Source organism: Equus caballus, chromosome 7, assembly GCF_041296265.1.
Source record: "Equus caballus isolate H_3958 breed thoroughbred chromosome 7, TB-T2T, whole genome shotgun sequence".
Lineage (NCBI taxonomy): Eukaryota > Metazoa > Chordata > Mammalia > Perissodactyla > Equidae > Equus > Equus caballus.
The window spans coordinates 17,697,817-17,717,364 of NC_091690.1; the positions used below are offsets into that span (position 1 = coordinate 17,697,817).

The 19,548-nt window shown below is 35.0% G+C and overlaps 1 protein-coding gene across 1 annotated transcript in view; it reads left to right on the top strand.

The window, feature by feature from the left end:
• Positions 1 to 19,548, top strand: part of CUL5 (cullin 5) — an 89,544-nt gene that overhangs the window by 41,294 nt on the left and 28,702 nt on the right. Inside the window, exons 4-7 of the mRNA XM_023644745.2 lie at positions 124 to 300; positions 2,167 to 2,308; positions 4,001 to 4,146; positions 4,229 to 4,309. Of these exons, the coding sequence (XP_023500513.2) occupies positions 124 to 300; positions 2,167 to 2,308; positions 4,001 to 4,146; positions 4,229 to 4,309 (546 nt within the window). The remainder of the gene's footprint in view (positions 1 to 123; positions 301 to 2,166; positions 2,309 to 4,000; positions 4,147 to 4,228; positions 4,310 to 19,548) is intronic.

Sequence of the window (19,548 nt, forward strand, 5' to 3'; positions counted from 1 at the left end):
TTATTTTGGGTATAATATAGTTTGTACAGTAAATAAAATATTTCAAATTTATAGCATGAATATATTTTGTTTTTTTTAAAGTATTTGTATTTATTTCACATTGGTACAATTCTTTTCTTTCAGCGAGTATTGAGCCATCAAGATGATACAGCTTTGCTAAAAGCATATATTGTTGAGTGGCGAAAATTCTTTACACAATGTGACATTTTACCGAAGCCTTTTTGTCAACTAGAGATTACTTTAATGGGTAAACAGGGCAGCAATAAAAAATCAAACGTAGAAGACAGTATTGTTCGAAAGGTAAGTAAGTTTTCTCATTTTTTTCCTAATATTCTTCAGAAAGAGGGTGACTTGAAGACTTTTGAAAGTAATTTAGACTTTAAGTGGGTTTTTCTACTTCACATATTAATTTCTTTTCGGTTCTTGCTGGGTTTCATTGCATAATAATTTTTTTCTTTCATTTTTAGCTTCAATTCTCTTTCACCTTTTTATGTGGTCGTAAGTGGTAGATCTGTGTCTTCAAATGTTACCTCCTTTGCTTTCCCTTTTCCCTTTCTCCTTTCCCTAGTTTTGTCTTCAGTATTTTATTTCCTTATTCTTTCTTTGTACTTTTACCTTCCTATAATTAAATTATTTTTTTCTGTTTGAAAAATCTCTCCTTTTATTAGGTTACCTTCTGGTATCTTTGTGTTTAATTGTGGCTACACTGCTGTCATCTTTATAACCTTTTTACTTGATTCTCTTTATAAACTCAATCTGTACTGTGTTTATCTTCATATTTTACATAGTTTCTAGTTAAAAGCTCTGTACCCAGTAACAACTCAGGATTTACTGGAAAGAACTCAGCTCTGAAATTGAAGAGTCCTGTGTTTCCCTTTTAGCTCTTCAGTCAATAATGACCTAACTCCTTTGTCCTCATTTATTATGTATATTCCTACTTGTGAGAATCAAATGGAACCCCAGATTTGAAAAGTAAAATATGCCATTTGACCTTTAAACAACTCTTGCTGCAATGGTTATAGGAACAAATTCAGGCATTCAGGTAGTGGCCTGGGCTTTATTGCTCTTTCTCAGCCTTAAAATTTGTACTAATGCTGACAGGGGTACTGTAAATTTAGATATCCAGTGGTTCTTCAGTGGTAGAAATAACTGCAATATGAGAAATTGCGCCTCCCCCAAAAAAGAAAAACACTTCTAGATGCCTTTTAATTTGCAGTTCCATATCTTGTCCTCTCATTTTTTTCTGTTACTCTTTTAAGTCTTACCATTCCCTATTAATTATGGGAATTAGCATCACTAGTGATGAAGGGCATCAATTCTGGGACCACAGGTGTTGGATACGAGTTGAGTATTGCCACTTATGAGTTGTGTAAATATGGGAAAGTTAGCTTTCCTCTTTGTACCCTAGGTTCCACATATCTAAAAGGGAGATAATAGTACCTATATCTAGGTTGTGAAGATTAAATGAGTTCTATGTGGAAAGTACTTAGAGCAGTGCTAGTACATAGTGAATGTTATATAACTGTTATTCTTGTTATTATTATTGATGCTGCGTCTGTTGTTATTAACATATTTTCTATACCTGACAAAGTTACTTGGAGTGATAATATGTACTCATGAATATGTGTATACTATTTCCATCATTTAAATGGAACATCTGTAAGGTGGATTTGTGTATTCCTTTTTTTAAGGTCCAGTATCAAACAGATTTTCAGTTGGCCCTTTTTGCATTTATTGTGTGTTTGTACAAACATGCATATGAGCATTCCAAACAAATATCAGTATTTCTAAAGTTCAACCTTGGAACTGTAGAGGAAGTAACATTTTCCATGTATTACCATATTTAATTTTTACAACAACCACTTGAAATTTGTACTATTATTTTCACTATTTTACAGATGGGAAAGCAGATAAATAAGTATCAGAGCTGAAATTCAATTACAATTATGTTTAATTCTGCAATGTGTTCTTTACCATTATTTACCATGTGTTATTTACCAAATTTAAATATACTGCTTCCCTGAAGTGTTCAACTGAATGTAGGTCAAAGAATTTGATTTGTGTGTGTGTATCTGTGAGTTTGTACGTAAAATTTTGTGTGTGTGTATGTGGTTCTTAGTATGTTAATAATTGAAATGATTGCATATTTTGTTCTTTTTTTCCTAGCTCATGCTTGATACATGGAATGAGTCAATCTTTTCAAATATAAAAAACAGACTCCAAGATAGTGCAATGAAGCTGGTACATGCTGAAAGATTAGGAGAAGCTTTTGATTCTCAGCTGGTCATTGGAGTAAGAGAATCATATGGTATGTTCTGAACTTTTATGATCATAATTTCCTTTTCATGGAAATTCTAAGACAATTATAGAGTAATACTATCAAAGTTATGTTTATTAGCTTACAGTCACATCTACTGTTAGTGTCAGATGCTTTTAAGAGTACACAACAGGTATTAATTCTGCTTTAAAGAAACATACATTTATATTCATGTAGTTAATATTTATTTTCTCCATCTCACTCATTTCTTGGCTGATGAATGTTTTTAGTGACCTAACTTAGAGAAATGTAGATTTGAATCTATAGCTTATAAAAGGTTACTGGTTTTGTACTTATATTTTTAGGATGTAAATGAATTCCATGTGTACATTCCTTTCTGAACTTTTCAGTTTCTGACAACAATATTCTCATCTGTTCTTTCAGTCGGATATGTTGATTCCTCTGACTAGAATACTCTTCCTCCTTCCTCTTTATCTTCTTTTGTTTTTTAATTAATTTTTTTTTAAGATTTATTTTTCCTTTTTCTCCCCAAAGCCCCCCAGTACATAGTTGTATATTTTTAGTTGTGGGTCCTTCCACTTGTGGCATGTGGGATGCTGCCTCAGCATGGCTCGATGGGTGGTGCCATGTCCTCATCCAGGATCCGAACTAGCGAAACCCTGGGCTGCTGAAGCGGAGCACGCAAACTTAACCACTCGGTTACAGGGCTGGCCCCCCTCTTTATCTTCTAACTCATCGTCATCCTCTATTTTCTTATAGAGGCTTTTCCTAATTTCCGGACTAGATTAAGTCCTCTCACGGTGCTTCATGGTACCTGTGCCTCCCTGCCATAGTACTTCAGTGTAATTAACTGTGTTATTGACCCTGTATCTTTACTGAACATAGAATGCCTGGCATAAAACAGTTGTCAATAAGAATTTTTTATATTACTAAACCTTTAGTTATCTTTCACTTGCTTTCTTCATTGCCCTCATATTTCTTTAGGTTATTAAGTCTAGATTTTCGTTAGTCATGTCCCTGAAATTCATCACTTTTTCTTTCAACTGCCACCAGTTTTACAGACTTCTTTAAACTCTACTTCTGGACTTTTCAGACAGTCGTCTTCTAAGGGTCTTATTGCTATCATTTAACCTGCGTGCTGTTCACAAGGTTAATTTTTAAGTACTATTTTATTGGTGTTTTTCTTACCCATTTAGAGGTTAGAAATTCAAGTTACTTAACCCAAAATTTGAGGCTCTCCACAACCATTCCTAACTAACCATTCTATCTTATCTTCTATTAACCTTACAGTCCACTTAGACAACGTAGTCATTATAACTTGACTTGACCTTGTGCTTTTCTACTTCTGAGTGTTTACTTACTTTACTAATCTATATAAATACTAGTTTATTCGGTAAGACTCAATTCAGATCCTATCTCTTCTGTGAATGGTTTCTTGATCGTCCAGTTAGAAGTCAGTCTCTTTCCTATTCAAAAGTAAAATAGTCCATGTTATCTGCACTGTTTGTCACTTTACTGCTTTGTGCTGTTATCTTTATGTTTATCTTCTCCATAAGTTTCTTATGGAGAAGAATTTTGTTTTCAATGGTTTTTTATGGTCTTTTGAACATTGTCATAGTCCCTTGCACATGATGACTCCTCAATAGTTGTTATTTCGTTTATTGTACTCAAAATACTGGTTTGAATCATAATTAGAGTAAAATTTTATTTTCTGTTTTTCAGTTAACCTTTGTTCTAATCCTGAGGATAAGCTTCAAATTTATAGGGACAATTTTGAGAAGGCATACTTGGATTCAACAGAGAGATTTTATAGAACACAGGCACCCTCGTATTTACAACAAAATGGTGTACAGAATTATATGAAATATGTAAGTCAGAACTTAGTATATGTGATACTTTGAGCTATTCTCTTGATATTCTTAAAATGATTGCTATTTTGCTTCTGGACAGGCAGATGCTAAATTAAAAGAAGAAGAAAAACGGGCACTACGTTATTTAGAAACAAGACGAGAATGTAACTCTGTTGAAGCAGTAAGTAATTTTGTAATTGTATTTTCTGTGAGATTATTTGAAGTAGAGTAGCCCAGGGATGGCAAATACATGATGCAAGTAACATTATTTATACTTTCTCATGTCTCTGACCAGCATTACTAGTTGATTATAGTACTTCTTCCCAGTGAGCCATAGCACAGCTTCAGAAGGCACCTTATTCAGAACTCATTATTTTTCAGAGCTGATGTGCAAGATGAAAACCTATTTGCCATCCCTCTTCTAGATTTTACTATATTTAATGTACTTAATTTTTAAGCAGTCTCCTTTTATTATATTTAATGCATATCTAAAGGTAACCTTTTTAGTGACTTTCATGTAGCAAGTAAAATATAATCTGTAGAGATACAGTTGATTCTCATTATTCACAGTAATTATGTTCTATAAAATGGCTGCAAACACTGAATTAGTGGGTACTGAATCATTGCTACTAGGGGATATTTCTTCTTGTTATGGGAGGATGTTTTCAAACTTCATCTCGTCATGAGATAAAATATTGATTATTTGATAAGAAAACATCAGTCTTTTATATTGTTGCTTTATTCTGTATTATTGAGTTCCTCATTAAAAAAAAAAAAACTGACCAGAGGTAATAGCCATGCTACAGTATCTTTCCTGGGTGTTTTCTTTTACCTGGAGAATGACCTTAGTGTGCTTTTGTAAGGAAGGTAAGAATCAAGCTTGGATAGAGTCTTAGAAATTACTCAATCATAGCAATGTTTCCTCCAGTTCCTTTCAGTCTTTGGAGCCTAGGAACTAGAGTTAGAGTTATATTCAAAGAAGTAGTGTTCTAGTTTGCCTACAACCAAAAAATTTTCAACTATGGATGGGATTTTTTTTTTTCTTCTGACTTTTCTTTGGCTTCTTCCGTCTTGAATGATAGTCATGTTTATTCTTTTTCAGAAATCAGGCTGAGTTTGATCTCTTCCCCTTGTCTTTTTGTTTTACTTTTCATAATGTGCAAAATTGTTCCTCTTTCAAAAGTTAAAATATTATTGGTGGTGAAGAGGATGCAGTCTACACAGAAATTTACACAATGATATAAGCCAATATGACCTCAATAAAATAATTTTTTTTTAAGTTAAAATAACTTTGATAATGGCCAGAAAAGAGGGCTGATTTAGTGATTGTTTATAAAGTTCTCTACAGAAATTTACAGGAGCCCAGGCTTGCGCTTCAATCAGAAAGCAGGGAAAGGCATTGAAATTTTTTTAAGTAAATATGCCACGCTCAAAGTCATTCCTCAGGAAGATTAATCTAGTGACAGTATGAAAGATTAATTGGATTGGGGAAGAGCTGGGAACGGAAAGTAGAAGATTGTCACGATAATTGAAGGAAGGTATTAGGAGTACCAAATAGGGTTATAGCAATGGGAATGGAAAGACAAAGGGAGAGAAAGACTTCCTAGAGATGATACATTGTATCGTATGGATGGGGCTAGATATTGGAGAGAATTGAGTCAGTTATGTTTCTGAGGTTTTGGCTTGGTAGAATTGTGCTGCTACCAAGAGATCGGGTGTAAGAGTAAATCTTGTAGTGAGGGAGAAAGATGAGTTTAGTCAGAGGGATTTGAATATTTTGAGTTGGCTGATGTGTCCATGTCATCTGGGTGGGGATGTTGCAGTTTTGTAAGATAGAATTGTTGTTCTATTTTTCTACTGTAGTTTATACAGCTTAGTTGTATCATATCCAAATTAAACTTATGGAAATTCAACTATAGATGTCCAACTAAGAAAATAAGAAAGAGCAAGGAAAAGAGAATGAGAAAGGTAGAAATAAACAAATATACATAACGACTTGTGTAGAACAATAAAGTCTCTTTCCCTACTTTAAAACACATACACACACATTGGGGAAAAAATTGAAATAGAAGATGTGAATTTGCTCTTCCCATGGTTATCCATTGGCATGAGCATTTCCCCAAGCTGAATGATTCTAGAGTTTAAAGTTGTTTTTTCTCCCAGCAAAGACCCTAAGTGCAATATATAGTATGCTTCCAAAGAAATAGTACTTTATTAGAGTTGTAAGATGACTGTTCGTATGATTTGTTTTTGTTTTGTTTTGATTTTCTGTTTTTTTAAATCAACTGTTTTAATTGAAGTATAACATATGTACAGAGAAGTGCACAAAAATCTCAACTAGATAGTAAGTGAATTATCACAAAGTGAACATACCTGCGAAATTACCAGAACAAGAATTACCAGCAATTCAGAAACTTTTCATCATGCCTCCTCCAAAGCACTATTACCATCTTTTTCTTCAAAGGTTATCACTCTCCTAACTTTTAACATAGATTAATACTAGTCAGTGACTACTGTATAGTTTGTACAGCAAAATTTGGTGTAGAGGAGACATCAAACACCAAAGCTGTAGAATTAATTATAACATTGAGAATTTAAGCTTAATGCAGATGCATTACTGTATTATATACCTCACTGAGCTAAGGCCATTATCCTATATACATAATATTTATTATATATTTGTTAATTTACAATTTTTATTTCCAAAGATAAGTATGTTAAAATGAAATATGTTGTAATGCAAGGAACAGTAAACCAAAAAATGGCCAAGTCCTCTGTTCTAATTTAATATGAATAAAATATGAACAGTATTATTTGAATAGTTAGTAAGAAACAAGTCACTTTCCATACTGAAAGCTATTCAGAACTGACTTACTGCCCTAAATTCTCTTAGAGGAATTATCAGCTATCAGAACATTCTATGCTATATCTTAATGGTTTATTGATACTAGTTTTAGTCTGTATTTACCTGTTAGACTATTCTTAGTAACAGAGGACAAGTACATATCAGTTCATATGAGGCTTCACAATAATACACGTCAGAATTTAAGATGAAAGAATGTACATTTTTGGCATTTATGTTTTTCTCTGAAAATTAACGTATTGTTATGGTTTAATCAGTTACCTTCCTTGAGTTTAGTTAGTATGAGTCACACTTAATCTTCTAAACCTGATTAGTTTTTAATATACACAGGAAAACAAGTTTTTGGACCCGTATTCTTATAATAGAGCATATCTCACCTACGTAGTACCCACTCGCCAGGCCAGGCCTAATAAAGGCCAGAGGTACATTTAGCCGCTTACAGAACTTCATTGTTTATAAGAATTTTATTTTGTTCTCTTGGGTATTCCAAGCGTTTGCTTACATATTTGCAAATCATGATGCTTACTTCTTCCTTTCTAATATTAATACCTCCTATTTCCTTCAGTGAACTAAATCTATCATTGGTTAATTTTAGGAAAACGTTAAATAATGTTGGGAATCTTTGTCTTCTTCCAGTCTTTGATGGGAATGCTTCTAAATTTTCACCGTTAAGTATCATGCTGGTTTTTGGCATGATGTATGCATTTTATTATGTTAAGAAAGTAATCACTTCTTCTTTTATTAAGAATATTACCAGGAATGTATATACCTTGGTCCTAAAACCAGTATCTTATTTTATGAGAAAGGTTAGAGGCATTTCCATTAAGATCATGAACGATGCAAGGATGCCCACTATCCTGCTATTTAACATTGTATTAGAGATATTAGCTTATATAATCAGGCTAGTGAAACCAATTAGAAGCATAGGAATGGGTAAGAAGAAGTAAGTTTGGAGATGTCTCAGTTTGGAGAAGATATGATAGTATATCTTGATAACTCAGGGTAATCAATAATAAAACTAACTCAAACAATAAAGTAATTCAGTAATGTAGCAGGATATAAAATGAACATACAAAAATCAATAACCTTCATACACACACATAATAAACAGAGAATATAGTGTTAGGGAAAACTTTACTTATGGTAACAGCAAAGAAAATTAAATTCTTTGGAATAAATTTAACAAGAAATACGTGAAACCTATAGGAGGAAAAATTTTAAGCACTCAAAAGACACAAAAGTTGACTTGTAAAAATGGAAAGATGTCCATCCCTATGACTCAAAAGTATATAGATCTTGGTTCTTTTCTAAATTAATTTGTATATCCACCGTAATTCCAATAAAAATACCAACAACTATTTTATAAAGTTAGACAAGTGGATATGAAAGTTCATGTGGAAAAATAAACATCTAAGAATCTAAAAATAAACATCTAGGAAAACACTGGAAAAGAAAAGCTAAGAACTAGCCCTACCAGCCATTAAAACATACTATATGAAGCCTCCATAATTAAAATAGTATGGTATTGACCCATGAATAGATAGTGGACCAGTGAAATGGAATAGAGAGTCCAGAAGTATATATGACAAAGGTTGGACCTTCAATCACTGGGAGGTAAAGATGGACATTTTTTTGAAAGTGGTGATTGAATAACTCAGTAGCCATTTGGAAGAAGATCGTTAGATCTGTATTTTACACCATTCTGAAGGATAAACACCAAATGGATCAGGGATCTAGATGTTAAAAATGAAATTATGCAAGTACTAGAATTCCTTTTTAACCTTGGTGTAGGGAAAGGCTTTTTTTAATATGACTCAAAATTCAGAGTCAATAAAAGAAAAGATTGATAAATTTGACTACATTTAAAAATTTGCAATCTTAAAAGTTCTCATCACAAGAAAACTAATAACTATGTATGGTGACAGATGTTAACTAGACTTATTATGGTGATCATTTCATAATATATACAAATACTGAATCATTATGTTGTACACCTGAAACTAATATATTCTTATATGCCAATTATACCTTAATAAAAGAAATAAACCTAAACTTTAAAACTTAAAAAAATATTTTTTTTGAAGAAGATTATCCCTGAGCTAACTACTGCCAATCCTCCTCTTTTTCTGAGGAAGACTGGCCCTGAGCTAACATCCATGCCCATCTTCCTCTACTTTATACGTGGGATGCCTACCACAGCATGGCTTTTCCCAAGTGGTGCCATGTCCGCACCTGGGATCCAAACCAGCAAACCCCAGGCTGCTGAGAAGCGGAACGTGCTAACTTAACTGCTGTGCCACTGGGCCAGCCCCTAAAAATTAAAAATTTTTTTAAAATTTCAAAACACCATAAACAAAGACAAAAGACAACTGACAACCTGGGAAAAAACATTTGCCACATATGTAACAGACAAAGGCCTAATTACCCCTGCTATATAAAGAACTTTTAAAAATTGAGGAACAGGGCCAGTCCAGTGGCGTTAAGTTTGCACTCTCTGCTTAAGCGACCTGGAGTTCGGAGGTTCGGATCCCGAGCATGGACTACACACTGCTCATCAAGCCATGCTGTGGCAGTGTCCCACATACATAATAGAGGAAGATTGGCACAAATGTTAGTTCAGGGCCAATTTTCCTCACCAAAAACAATTGAGTAACAAAAAATCTGTTAGGAAAAAGTTGGAAAAAGATACAGATAATTCACACAAATATATACTTAATAATGGCTATCAAACATATGAAATTCATTTTTACAGAAGAATTCCACTTTATAAACATGAAGAGAAATACATAATCACTATTAGGCAAATATCACAGTAATAATTCTTGTAGACAAGCTCTACTAGTGGATACTAAAATTAATGGCCAAAAGTTTGAAATGAAATAAAATATTTTTGTGGTTTCAAAGTATCTTCCCTAAGATATTTAGGAAGGGAAAAATAGTAACTTTATGATGGAGAAATCCAAAAGACACTATCTTATTCAAGTGATCAAGGTTAACATCACCAGTAATAGTACATATTGATATTATGTACCCCTTGATAAGATGCACTAACTGAGAAGAATACATCATCATTTCTGTGGTATTCTTGTCAAGAATGCACAATTTTTTCTACTGAGAAAAGATTAGACAATCTCAAATTGAGAGACAGTCTAAAAAATAACTATTCTTTAAAAGTGTCAAGATCATAACAGACACACACACACACACACACACACACAGACCAAGGAACTGTTACAGATTGGAGGACACTGGGAGAACTAACAACTAAATGCAATGTGGGCTTGTAGATAGGATCCTGGAATAGGAAAGAGACTTTAGTGGAAAACTGGTGAATTTCTAATAAAGTCTGTAGTTAGTTAATAATATCATACCAATACTACTTTCCTGCTTTTGATACCTCCCCTATAGTTAGGTAAAGTGTTATCATGAGGGAAAATTAGGTGATGGATGTATGGACCCTTTCTGCTGGTTTTTTTTTTCCCCCTCTAAGATTAGTCCTGAGCTAACATCCGCCACCAGTCCTCCTCTTTTTGCTGAGGAAAATTGGCCCTGATCTAACATCTGAGTCCATCTTCCTCTATTTTATATGTGAGACGCTGCCACAGCATGGCTTAATAAGTGGTGCAAGGGTCTGCACCTGGGATCCAAACAGCGAACTCCAGGCTGCTGAAACAGAGCGTGAGAACTTAGCCACTACACCACCAGGCTGGATCCACTCTCTGCTATTTTGCAACTTTTCTGTAAGGCTAAAGTCAAAATAAAATGTAAAAAAGAATAAAGAATATTATGAAGAATGGCTTTTTTTACTTTGGAAGCATCACTGGAGATGATCACATGGTGTTTTCCTCCATTGAACTACTTCAGTAAATCACGTTAACTGAGTCCCTAACATTAAACCATTCTTCCATTTTAGGAATGAACACAAACTACCATTTTTAATGGATAAAAATTTATAATACCCCAAAGGGATTTTGACATATCCTATATAGACAATGGAAGTTACTCCCAAGATTTTCCTCTCATAATTTCTTATATGTAAAGAAAATATATTTATTAGAAATTTAGATGTTTACATGTTGTTTATTATGTAACCAAGATAATATCTTTAGGATCCTTTTATAGATTTATCCTAATTCAATTTGAATTTGAATTTGTTTGTCATTAGTACAGCAAATTCTCACAGAGATAAATCAATGGAAAGTTAGTTATGCTGTGAGTGGTTTAGATATCACAACATAAAAATGCCAACAAGCAAAAGGTAGAGAAAGGGTGGGGTGCCGATAGACTGTATTCTCTAAAGTTTAGACAGTGTGTCAGAAAGTTGTGGAAGTAGGTCTGGGAAAGTAGGAGAAAGGTTTCAGTCTCAATGTGGAGGATATTTGAATTACAGAAAATATTTTTGCATTAAGCTAATATATTTTGAACTGAGATCTCTAAGCTAAAGGTTTTCAATGAAGGTGGTATCTACCTCAGTGAGTGTTATAGAAATTTGTGGGGGTGTTTTTTTGGTTGTCACAGTGATTGATTTTTAGTGCATGGGGTCCAGGAATGCTACATGTCTCACAGTGGTCAGACTGTGCCACAATAACCAGAATTAAACCACATCCCACAAGTAATGTTCAGTGGTCCCACTGGCCACTCATTTAAGTGAAAATCTTGTTTATACTTAACTGAATCTGGAACTTTATTTTACTTATAAACCAAAATATTTTTGCATGATATTAATCATACACTTCATTTTCCACGGATGATATTGTTGTGTAAATTGAGGATAGATAATTTTTTTTTAATTGTTAGAAATTTCAAGAAATTGTTCACCATCAGAAATTTATATCATATATATTCCATGCTCGTGGATTGGAAGAATTCACATAGTTATAATGCTCATACTTCCTAAAGCAATCTACAGATTCAACACAATCCCTATCAAAGTCCCAATGACATTTTTCATGGAAATAGAACAAAGAATCCTAAAATTTATATGAAACAACAAAAGATTCCAAATAGCCAAAGCACTCCTGAGAAAAAAGGACAAAACTGGAGGCATCACAATCCCTGACTTCAAAATATAGTACAAAGCAATAGTAATCAAAACAGCATGGTACTGGCAGAAAAACAGACATACAAATCCATGGAACAGAATTGAGAGCCCAGAAATAAACCAGCATATCTGTGGACAGCTAATTTTCAACAAAGGAGCCAAGAGCGTACAATGGAGAAAGGAAAGTCTCTTCAATAAATGGTGTTGGGAAAACTAGACAGCCACATGCAAAAAAATAAAAGTAGACCATTATCTTACACCATATACAAAAATTAACTCAAAGTGGATTAAAGACTTGAATGTAAGACCTGAAACCATGAAACTCCTAGAAGAAAATGTAGACGGTGTATTCTTTGACATCAGTCTTAGCAGTATCTTTTTGACTATCATGTCTCCTCAGGCAAGGGAAGCAAAAGAAAAAATAAACAAATGAGACTAGTCAAACTAAAAAGCTTCTGCACAGCAAAGGAAACCATCAACAACATGAAAAGACAACCTAACAATTGGGAGAAGATATTTGAAAATCACATATCTGATAAGGGATTACTATGCAAAATATATAAAGAACTCGTACAACTCAGCAACAGAAAAACAGCCCTGTTAAAAAATGGGCAAAGGATCTGAACAGACATTTTTCCAAAGAAGATATTTAGATGGCCAGCAGGCACATGGAGAGATGTTCAACATCACTGATTATTGGAGAAATACAAATCAGAACCACAATGAGATATCACCTGATGCCTGTCAGAATGGCTCTTATTAAAAAGACTGACTTGGAGAGAATCTGGAGAAAAGAGAACCCTCATACATTGCTGGTGGGAATGTAAACTGGTATGGCCACTGTGGATATTCCTCAAAAAATTAGAAATAGAAATACCATATGATTCAGCTATTCTGCTTCTGGATATTTATCCAGAGAACACAAAAACACTAATTTGAAAAGATATATGCACCTCTCTGTTCATTACAGCTTGATTCACAATAGCCAAGACTTTGAAACAACTTAAGTACCCATTAAGGGTGAATGGATAAAGAAGGTGTGGTGTAGGGGCCGACCTGGTTGCATAGTGGTTAAGTTCGTGTGCTCCACTTTGGCAACCTGGAGTTCACAGGTTCAGATCCCAGACGCAGACCTAGCACCACTTGTCAAGCCATGCTGTGGCCGTGTCCCACGTAAAATGGAGGAAGGTTGGTACTTATGTCAGCTCAGTGACAATCTTCCTTAAGCAAAAAGAGGAGGATTGGCAATAGATGTTAGCTCAGGGCCAATCTTCTCCCTCCCCCTCCCTGAAAAAGATGTGGTGTATATGTGTATATACAATGGAATACTACTCTGCCATAAAAAAGATGAACTCTTACCATTTGCAACAATATAGATGGATGGATGGACCTTGAGGGTATTATAACTAAGTGAAATAGGTTAGATGGAGAAAGACCAATTCTGTTAGGATTTCACTCATATGTGGAAGATAAAAAACACAACAACTAACAAACACATAGACAGAGAATAGATTGATGGTTACCAGAGGGCAAGGGAGGAGTGGGGAGGGTGAAAGGAGTAAAAGAGCACATATGTACAGTGGTGGATGGAAACTAGACTTTTAATGGTAAACATGATGTAGTCTACACAGAGTCAAAATATGATGTACACCAAAATTTATATAATGTTATAAATCAATGTTGCCTCAATAAAAAATTAATGAAAAATAACTGTCTTCAGTATTATATATGTAATGATTAGTTATGCTTTAGTTGCCTGGCTCCAAGCTACTGTTTTTCCCACTGGACTGCTTTCCTTCTTGTATGATGGTCCACGGGATGTGGGTAAAAATTATATAATCTAAAGATTTATTTGTTTTTTGGTGAATATGCCCTTGGCTTGTTAGGGGATGGGATCCTATAGCTAGAGATTATAATCCTCCAGTTTTTTCACTAACCATTTGACCTGTATTTATTGAGCACTCATTCACTCAATAAATATTTATTTAGTCCCTATGGTGAGACAGTTAGTGGGGATATAGCATGACCAAAGCAAAGTCCTTGCTCTTACAGAGCTAGCATTCTTCTGGAGGTAGACAGATAAGGGCAAGTAAACAAATAAATGAAAAGTGATTCTTTCTAAAATAAAATAGAGTGATACTATAAAGAGTGGATTAGTGCTGGTAATGCTCCTGCTCTTGCTTTTACTTTATGGACTGTAGTCATGGAAGGTCTCTTTGAGGGAGTGATATTGGAGCCAAGACCTAAATGATAGGGAGCTAGCCTTGTGAAGATCTGGGCCAAAAGCATTCCAGGCAGAGGGAAGAGCGAGTGTAAAGGTTTTGAAGCAGGAATGAGCTTAGCATGTTTTAGGAACAGAGAAAGGTTATAGTGTGGCTAGAACATAGTGAGTGAGGGGAGGAGTGTGATGCAAGGTGAGGGGAGAGGGAAGAGCAGGAGCTTAGTGTAGTGGAAGCCATTCAAGGGTTTTAAGCAAAGAACTGATGTAATCTAGTTTTCATGTTAAAAGAAAGCATTCGGCTTGCAGTGTGGTATTTGGATTATAGACTGGTAATCCCTGTGAGAGATGTTGATAGCAGTGAAGAGGAATGTGTAAGTGGAGGGACTCAGGATATATTCTGGAGGTGGAACTAGTAGGTAGATGCTGTTATTGTTTCTGTTTTACAAATGAAACTGAAATTTAGGATGTACCAAGTGTTGCCCTCACACAGCTAGGAAATGGGGAAGCTGGGCTTCTAATTAAGTCTAATTGTAGGTCCTGAGTTCCTGTGGATACTGCTAAGCAATTTGGGGCTATATAAAGAAGAGACAAGTTTGATAAATAATTTTCAACATATGTATTGCACATACATATATGTAATTAGCACTCTTGGTTGCAAGAAGCAAGAACCCATCTCAAACAAAGAAGTCAGATGTGTTGGTTCTTGTAAAATCCACTCTGGAGGGCCAGCCCTGGTGGCCTAGTGGTTAAGTTTGGCACGCTTTACTTTGGCGACCCGGGTTCTGTTCCTGGGCATGGACCTACACCACTCGTTTGTCAGTGGCCATGCTGTGGCAGCAGCTCACATACAAAAAGAAATTGTTTGGCAACAGATGTTAGCTAAGGGCGAATCTTCCTCAGCAAAAAAAATCCCACTCTGACAAGCACTAGGGTGAGACTAAAATGAAGGAAATCTCAATTCAGAAACGTGGAGCTTTGCCAGAACTTTCTAGGTGTGTATTTTTCTGTTGGTCTGCTTTATCATCTTCTATAGCTGTTATACTTTTTTTTGTTGAAGTGAAGACCGTGAGAGCTGTCAGGCTCACCTTCCAGTTTATGATCTGAGAGAAGATAAGAGTCTTGCCGCACTGGTTTTAATTAGCCTAGCTTCAACTGGCCCATCTTGGGTTGAGGGCCCAAACTTGGATCAAATGCTTTGTATGTGTGTCTTTGCACACATGTGCAAGCTTGCTTGAGTGCCAATGTATATGCATTTGTGGTATGCATAATATAGTAATACTTATCCAGAGGACAACCCTTTTAGCAACTTTAGCTACTTGCAGTTCAGTGGACAACCTGGAAACCAAATTAGCCCAAGAGTTCTGAGCAGTTAACTGTTGCCTCAGATGCATGATAGGTCTGCTCTTCTACTTTTACTTATAGGAGGGCAACTTAGCCCCACTCAGATCCAATTATACACATGATTCTAATAAGCTTGATTATCACTGGATGGGCCTGCAGCAGATGAGCAGCAGTATGTTAGTGAGACCAGGTAGGAGGGCTTCACAGCTGTGCTGCTGCAGACGCATTGACAGTAAAAAGTGACACACAACAGTAAGAAAAGAGTGAGAAAAAAATTTAAACAAAGATAGCTTAAAATTTTTCTATGGTTATTAGTATTTTAGGTGATTGTCCTACATACGTTGATATTTCCTAAGGGCATTCAGTTAGTATTTATTATGCACCTAAAATATGTCAAGCCTTGTGCTAGTTGGGGATAATGACAGATCTGGTCCCTATCTTCAGTGACAGTAGAATAAAATGGATTGTTCATACGACAGAGTAATGGAATAGAGAGTGAATTGGTGGTGGCAAATCTTCATCTCTACAATGACCCGGGCACTAATATCATACATGTTGGAACCAAATGAGGAGCTGAATTCCATTGTTGTCATTTTACCGACTGTGTGCCCTTTGGCAAGTTATTCAACCTTTGTAATCCTTGTTTTCTTAACAGTAAAGTGAAATACTACCTACTTGTGTTGTCAGAGTTTAATGAGATACTATATAGAAAATATTTAAGCACTGTGCCTGGCATGGTAGTTTTTACTGTTAGGGCTCTGGTTTGGAAAAAGTTGCTTACAGATTCTAAGACAAACTGTTTTACTGTCTATGCAAAACATTGATAAAAAACTGAGTTAGCAACTAGGTCACAAGTCGTAAATTAGTAACATTAAAGAACTTGTTAACCTTCAATATTTTAGTATATTGAGTGGTATCCAGAGTCAAGGTGAGTCGGTCTAACTGACTCTTCATTGCTCTGTATAGAGAGTTACTTGTGTAACTAGTTTAGAAATGAAGCAAGTACCACTAGTTATAATGGTAAAAAAAAGAAATCTTAACCAAGCTAGAAAGGCCAATGAAATTAATTTTGAGAATAACCTACCACACATGTAATAAATTAATTCTAGAATAATTTATTAATGTCTGTAATCTAGAATTACAGATATTCTTATATGGTTAAAGACCTGATAATGATAAAGTAGAATCTTAAAGTGGAGAAACATAGGGTAATTTTTAGTTCGATTCCTATTTTATAGCTGAGGCGCAAAGCAAATTATTACTTATACAAGATTATATAAGTAGCAAAAATTAGAACTTGTTGCTTTTTTACTAAATTTCTGTGAAGTATAATTAATTGTGCAAATTGAATACCACTAACAAAGGACTCTACTGCATCACTTAGCCTGCCTATCCTACCTTTCATCTTCACAGACCTATGCATTCATTCATTCAACAAATGCTGAGTGCCTGCTGTGTTTTATGGCAGGCATCATCTTTGAAGAGTTTTGCTATAGAGGAAGGTAAAACATCAAGCACATTGATAGTTAAAGTGTTTCACCTTGCAGACCTCTGGGGAGAGATTGCTATGGATTTAGAAGTTGTGCTCATCTCAGGCAAAATACAGGAGTTGATGGCATATGGCAAAAGTTTTTTTCTTCACGGAAGCTAGCAAAAGGAGACAGAAAGGGAATACAAGGTGAGAGAGATGGTTTATCACTATCCTTTCCATTCAAGATGTATTTTTCAAATAACAAGTATATATTTAGGGTTGACTCTGTCTGTAGTACTTTAGCAAATGATGGGGAAGAAATACAGAAGAGGAATAAAATGGTCTCTGGCCCCAAGGAACTGACCCTCTTGTTAAGACTCATTTGAAATAAGGAGAGAATTCTGTCAGGCAATCTCCCTGTCTTCTTTTTGCCTACATAAAATAGTTTTCTAAGGGGTTTTTTATTTCACAGGGATGTATAACATAATTATTCTCTTTATTTTTTTTTAAAAAAAGCTTCCTTGTAAAAGTTTTCAAATATTATAAAAGTAAGAAAATGGTGTAATGAACCCCACCGCCATAAGTAGCCCCTAGATTCATCAATGGTCATCATTTTGTCCTACTTGCTAGGTTGATCCCTTTTTTCTTTTCTTTTTTCCCTTACCTCTCTTCCTCTCCACTTCCTTCCTCCTTCCCTCCCTCCATTTCTTCCCTCCTTTCTTTCTTTCCTTCCTCTAGAGTTTTAAAGGAAATTTATGACATCATGCATTTCTACTGTAAACACTCTATTATAGCTTTTTTTTTCTTTGCACTGAGGAAGATTTGTTCTGAGCTAACATCTGTGCCAGTCTTCCTCTATTTTGTGTGGGGTTTGCCGCCACAGCATGGCTGATGAGTGGTGTAGGTCTGCACCTAGGATCTGAACCCATGAACCCCGGCCGCCAAAGCAGAGTACACAAATTTAACCAGTAGGCCACCAGCCCAGCTCAAATTATAGCATTATTTTAATGCCTGTATGTATCTCATCGTATATATGTACTATAATATACCTAACCAATCCTCTAATGAAGAGTGTTTCCTTATTATTCATTATTATTATAGTTTATTTCCTATAAAGAGTACTTCCTGGAACAACATCCTTATATGCCTCTATCTTTTTAACATCTTCATGCATACATCCTTCTCACGTATGGCCTTCTTTTGAAATGGAATTTCCTGGAAATGAGATTGCTGAAGCAAAGGCTATGCACTTTTATAAATCGCTACATCATACCAAACTCATGTTCAGAAATGTTGTAGTAATTCTTACTCTCAACAATAATGTGCCTGTCTATGTTTGCTGGTCTGGGTTTTGTCAGTCTATTAATTTTTCCAATCTCCCAGTACCATAGATTTTTAAAGATTTTTTATGTGCATTTAAAAATTATTAATGAGGTTGAGCATCTTTACTCTTACTACAGGCCATATGAATTCAGGCTGCTCTTTCATAAACATCCCTTTCATTATTTCACTTTATTCAAAAATCATGGTGTCATTATTTCCCACCTCTGATTTTCAAGACCCTTCATAATTTGGCCCTAACCTATTTTTCCAGCTTAATACTGTCCAGCAGGAGTTGTTCTATTCCAATAAGTAATATTTCCTCATTCATATACCTCATTCTATTCGTTTTTTTCTTGGACTCATTTTTAAGTAATGTTTTATTTTTCTTCTTTTCTCAATGCTTTTATATTCCACTTTTCTTTTTTCTGCCTATTCAAGTCCTTCGGAATCCTTGTAGCCCGTCTTGCAATGAAGTTGCCCCAAATTCTCTAGCCTTCATCGATTTCCTCTTATTTGAATCCCCACTGTACCTGCTGTTTTTACCACTTGACTTAGTAGCAAATTATAGACTGCTTTGTTGTGTTATTTAGCAAGTACCAACTGTGTGCAAGACCATGAATAGATAGCTATGGACAGAACAGTTTCTGTGCTTGTAAAGTTTGTAGTATACTAATGATGCATTTATTTCCACTTCTTTGCTTTATTAGTGAGGTTGAACTTCTTTTCATATACCTCTGTTATATATGAAGTATACACACGTTTTTAGATACGTATTTGTATGTCCCCAACTAGATTATAAAATCATTGAGAGTATAAACCATGTTTTATACTTCTCTGTTCCTTACAACACTTTACTCAGTTCTGAGCATGTAGCCATTATTAAGTATGTACTTGCTCTGTTAATGTAGTAATGAAAGTTGTAGGCTGTAGAGTCACATACCTGGTTTCATATTACAGCTCAAGATCTTATGAACTATCTGCAACCTTTGCAAATTACTTAGCTTCACTAAGCTTGTTTCCTCATGTTAAATACTTGCTTCATAACGTTGACATGTGGGTTAAATGAGAGAATCCATGTAAAGCATTTAGTACAATGCTTGGTACAGAGTAAGTGCTCATTAAAAGATACTTGTTATTATAGTAATTTGTTTAACCTCTCC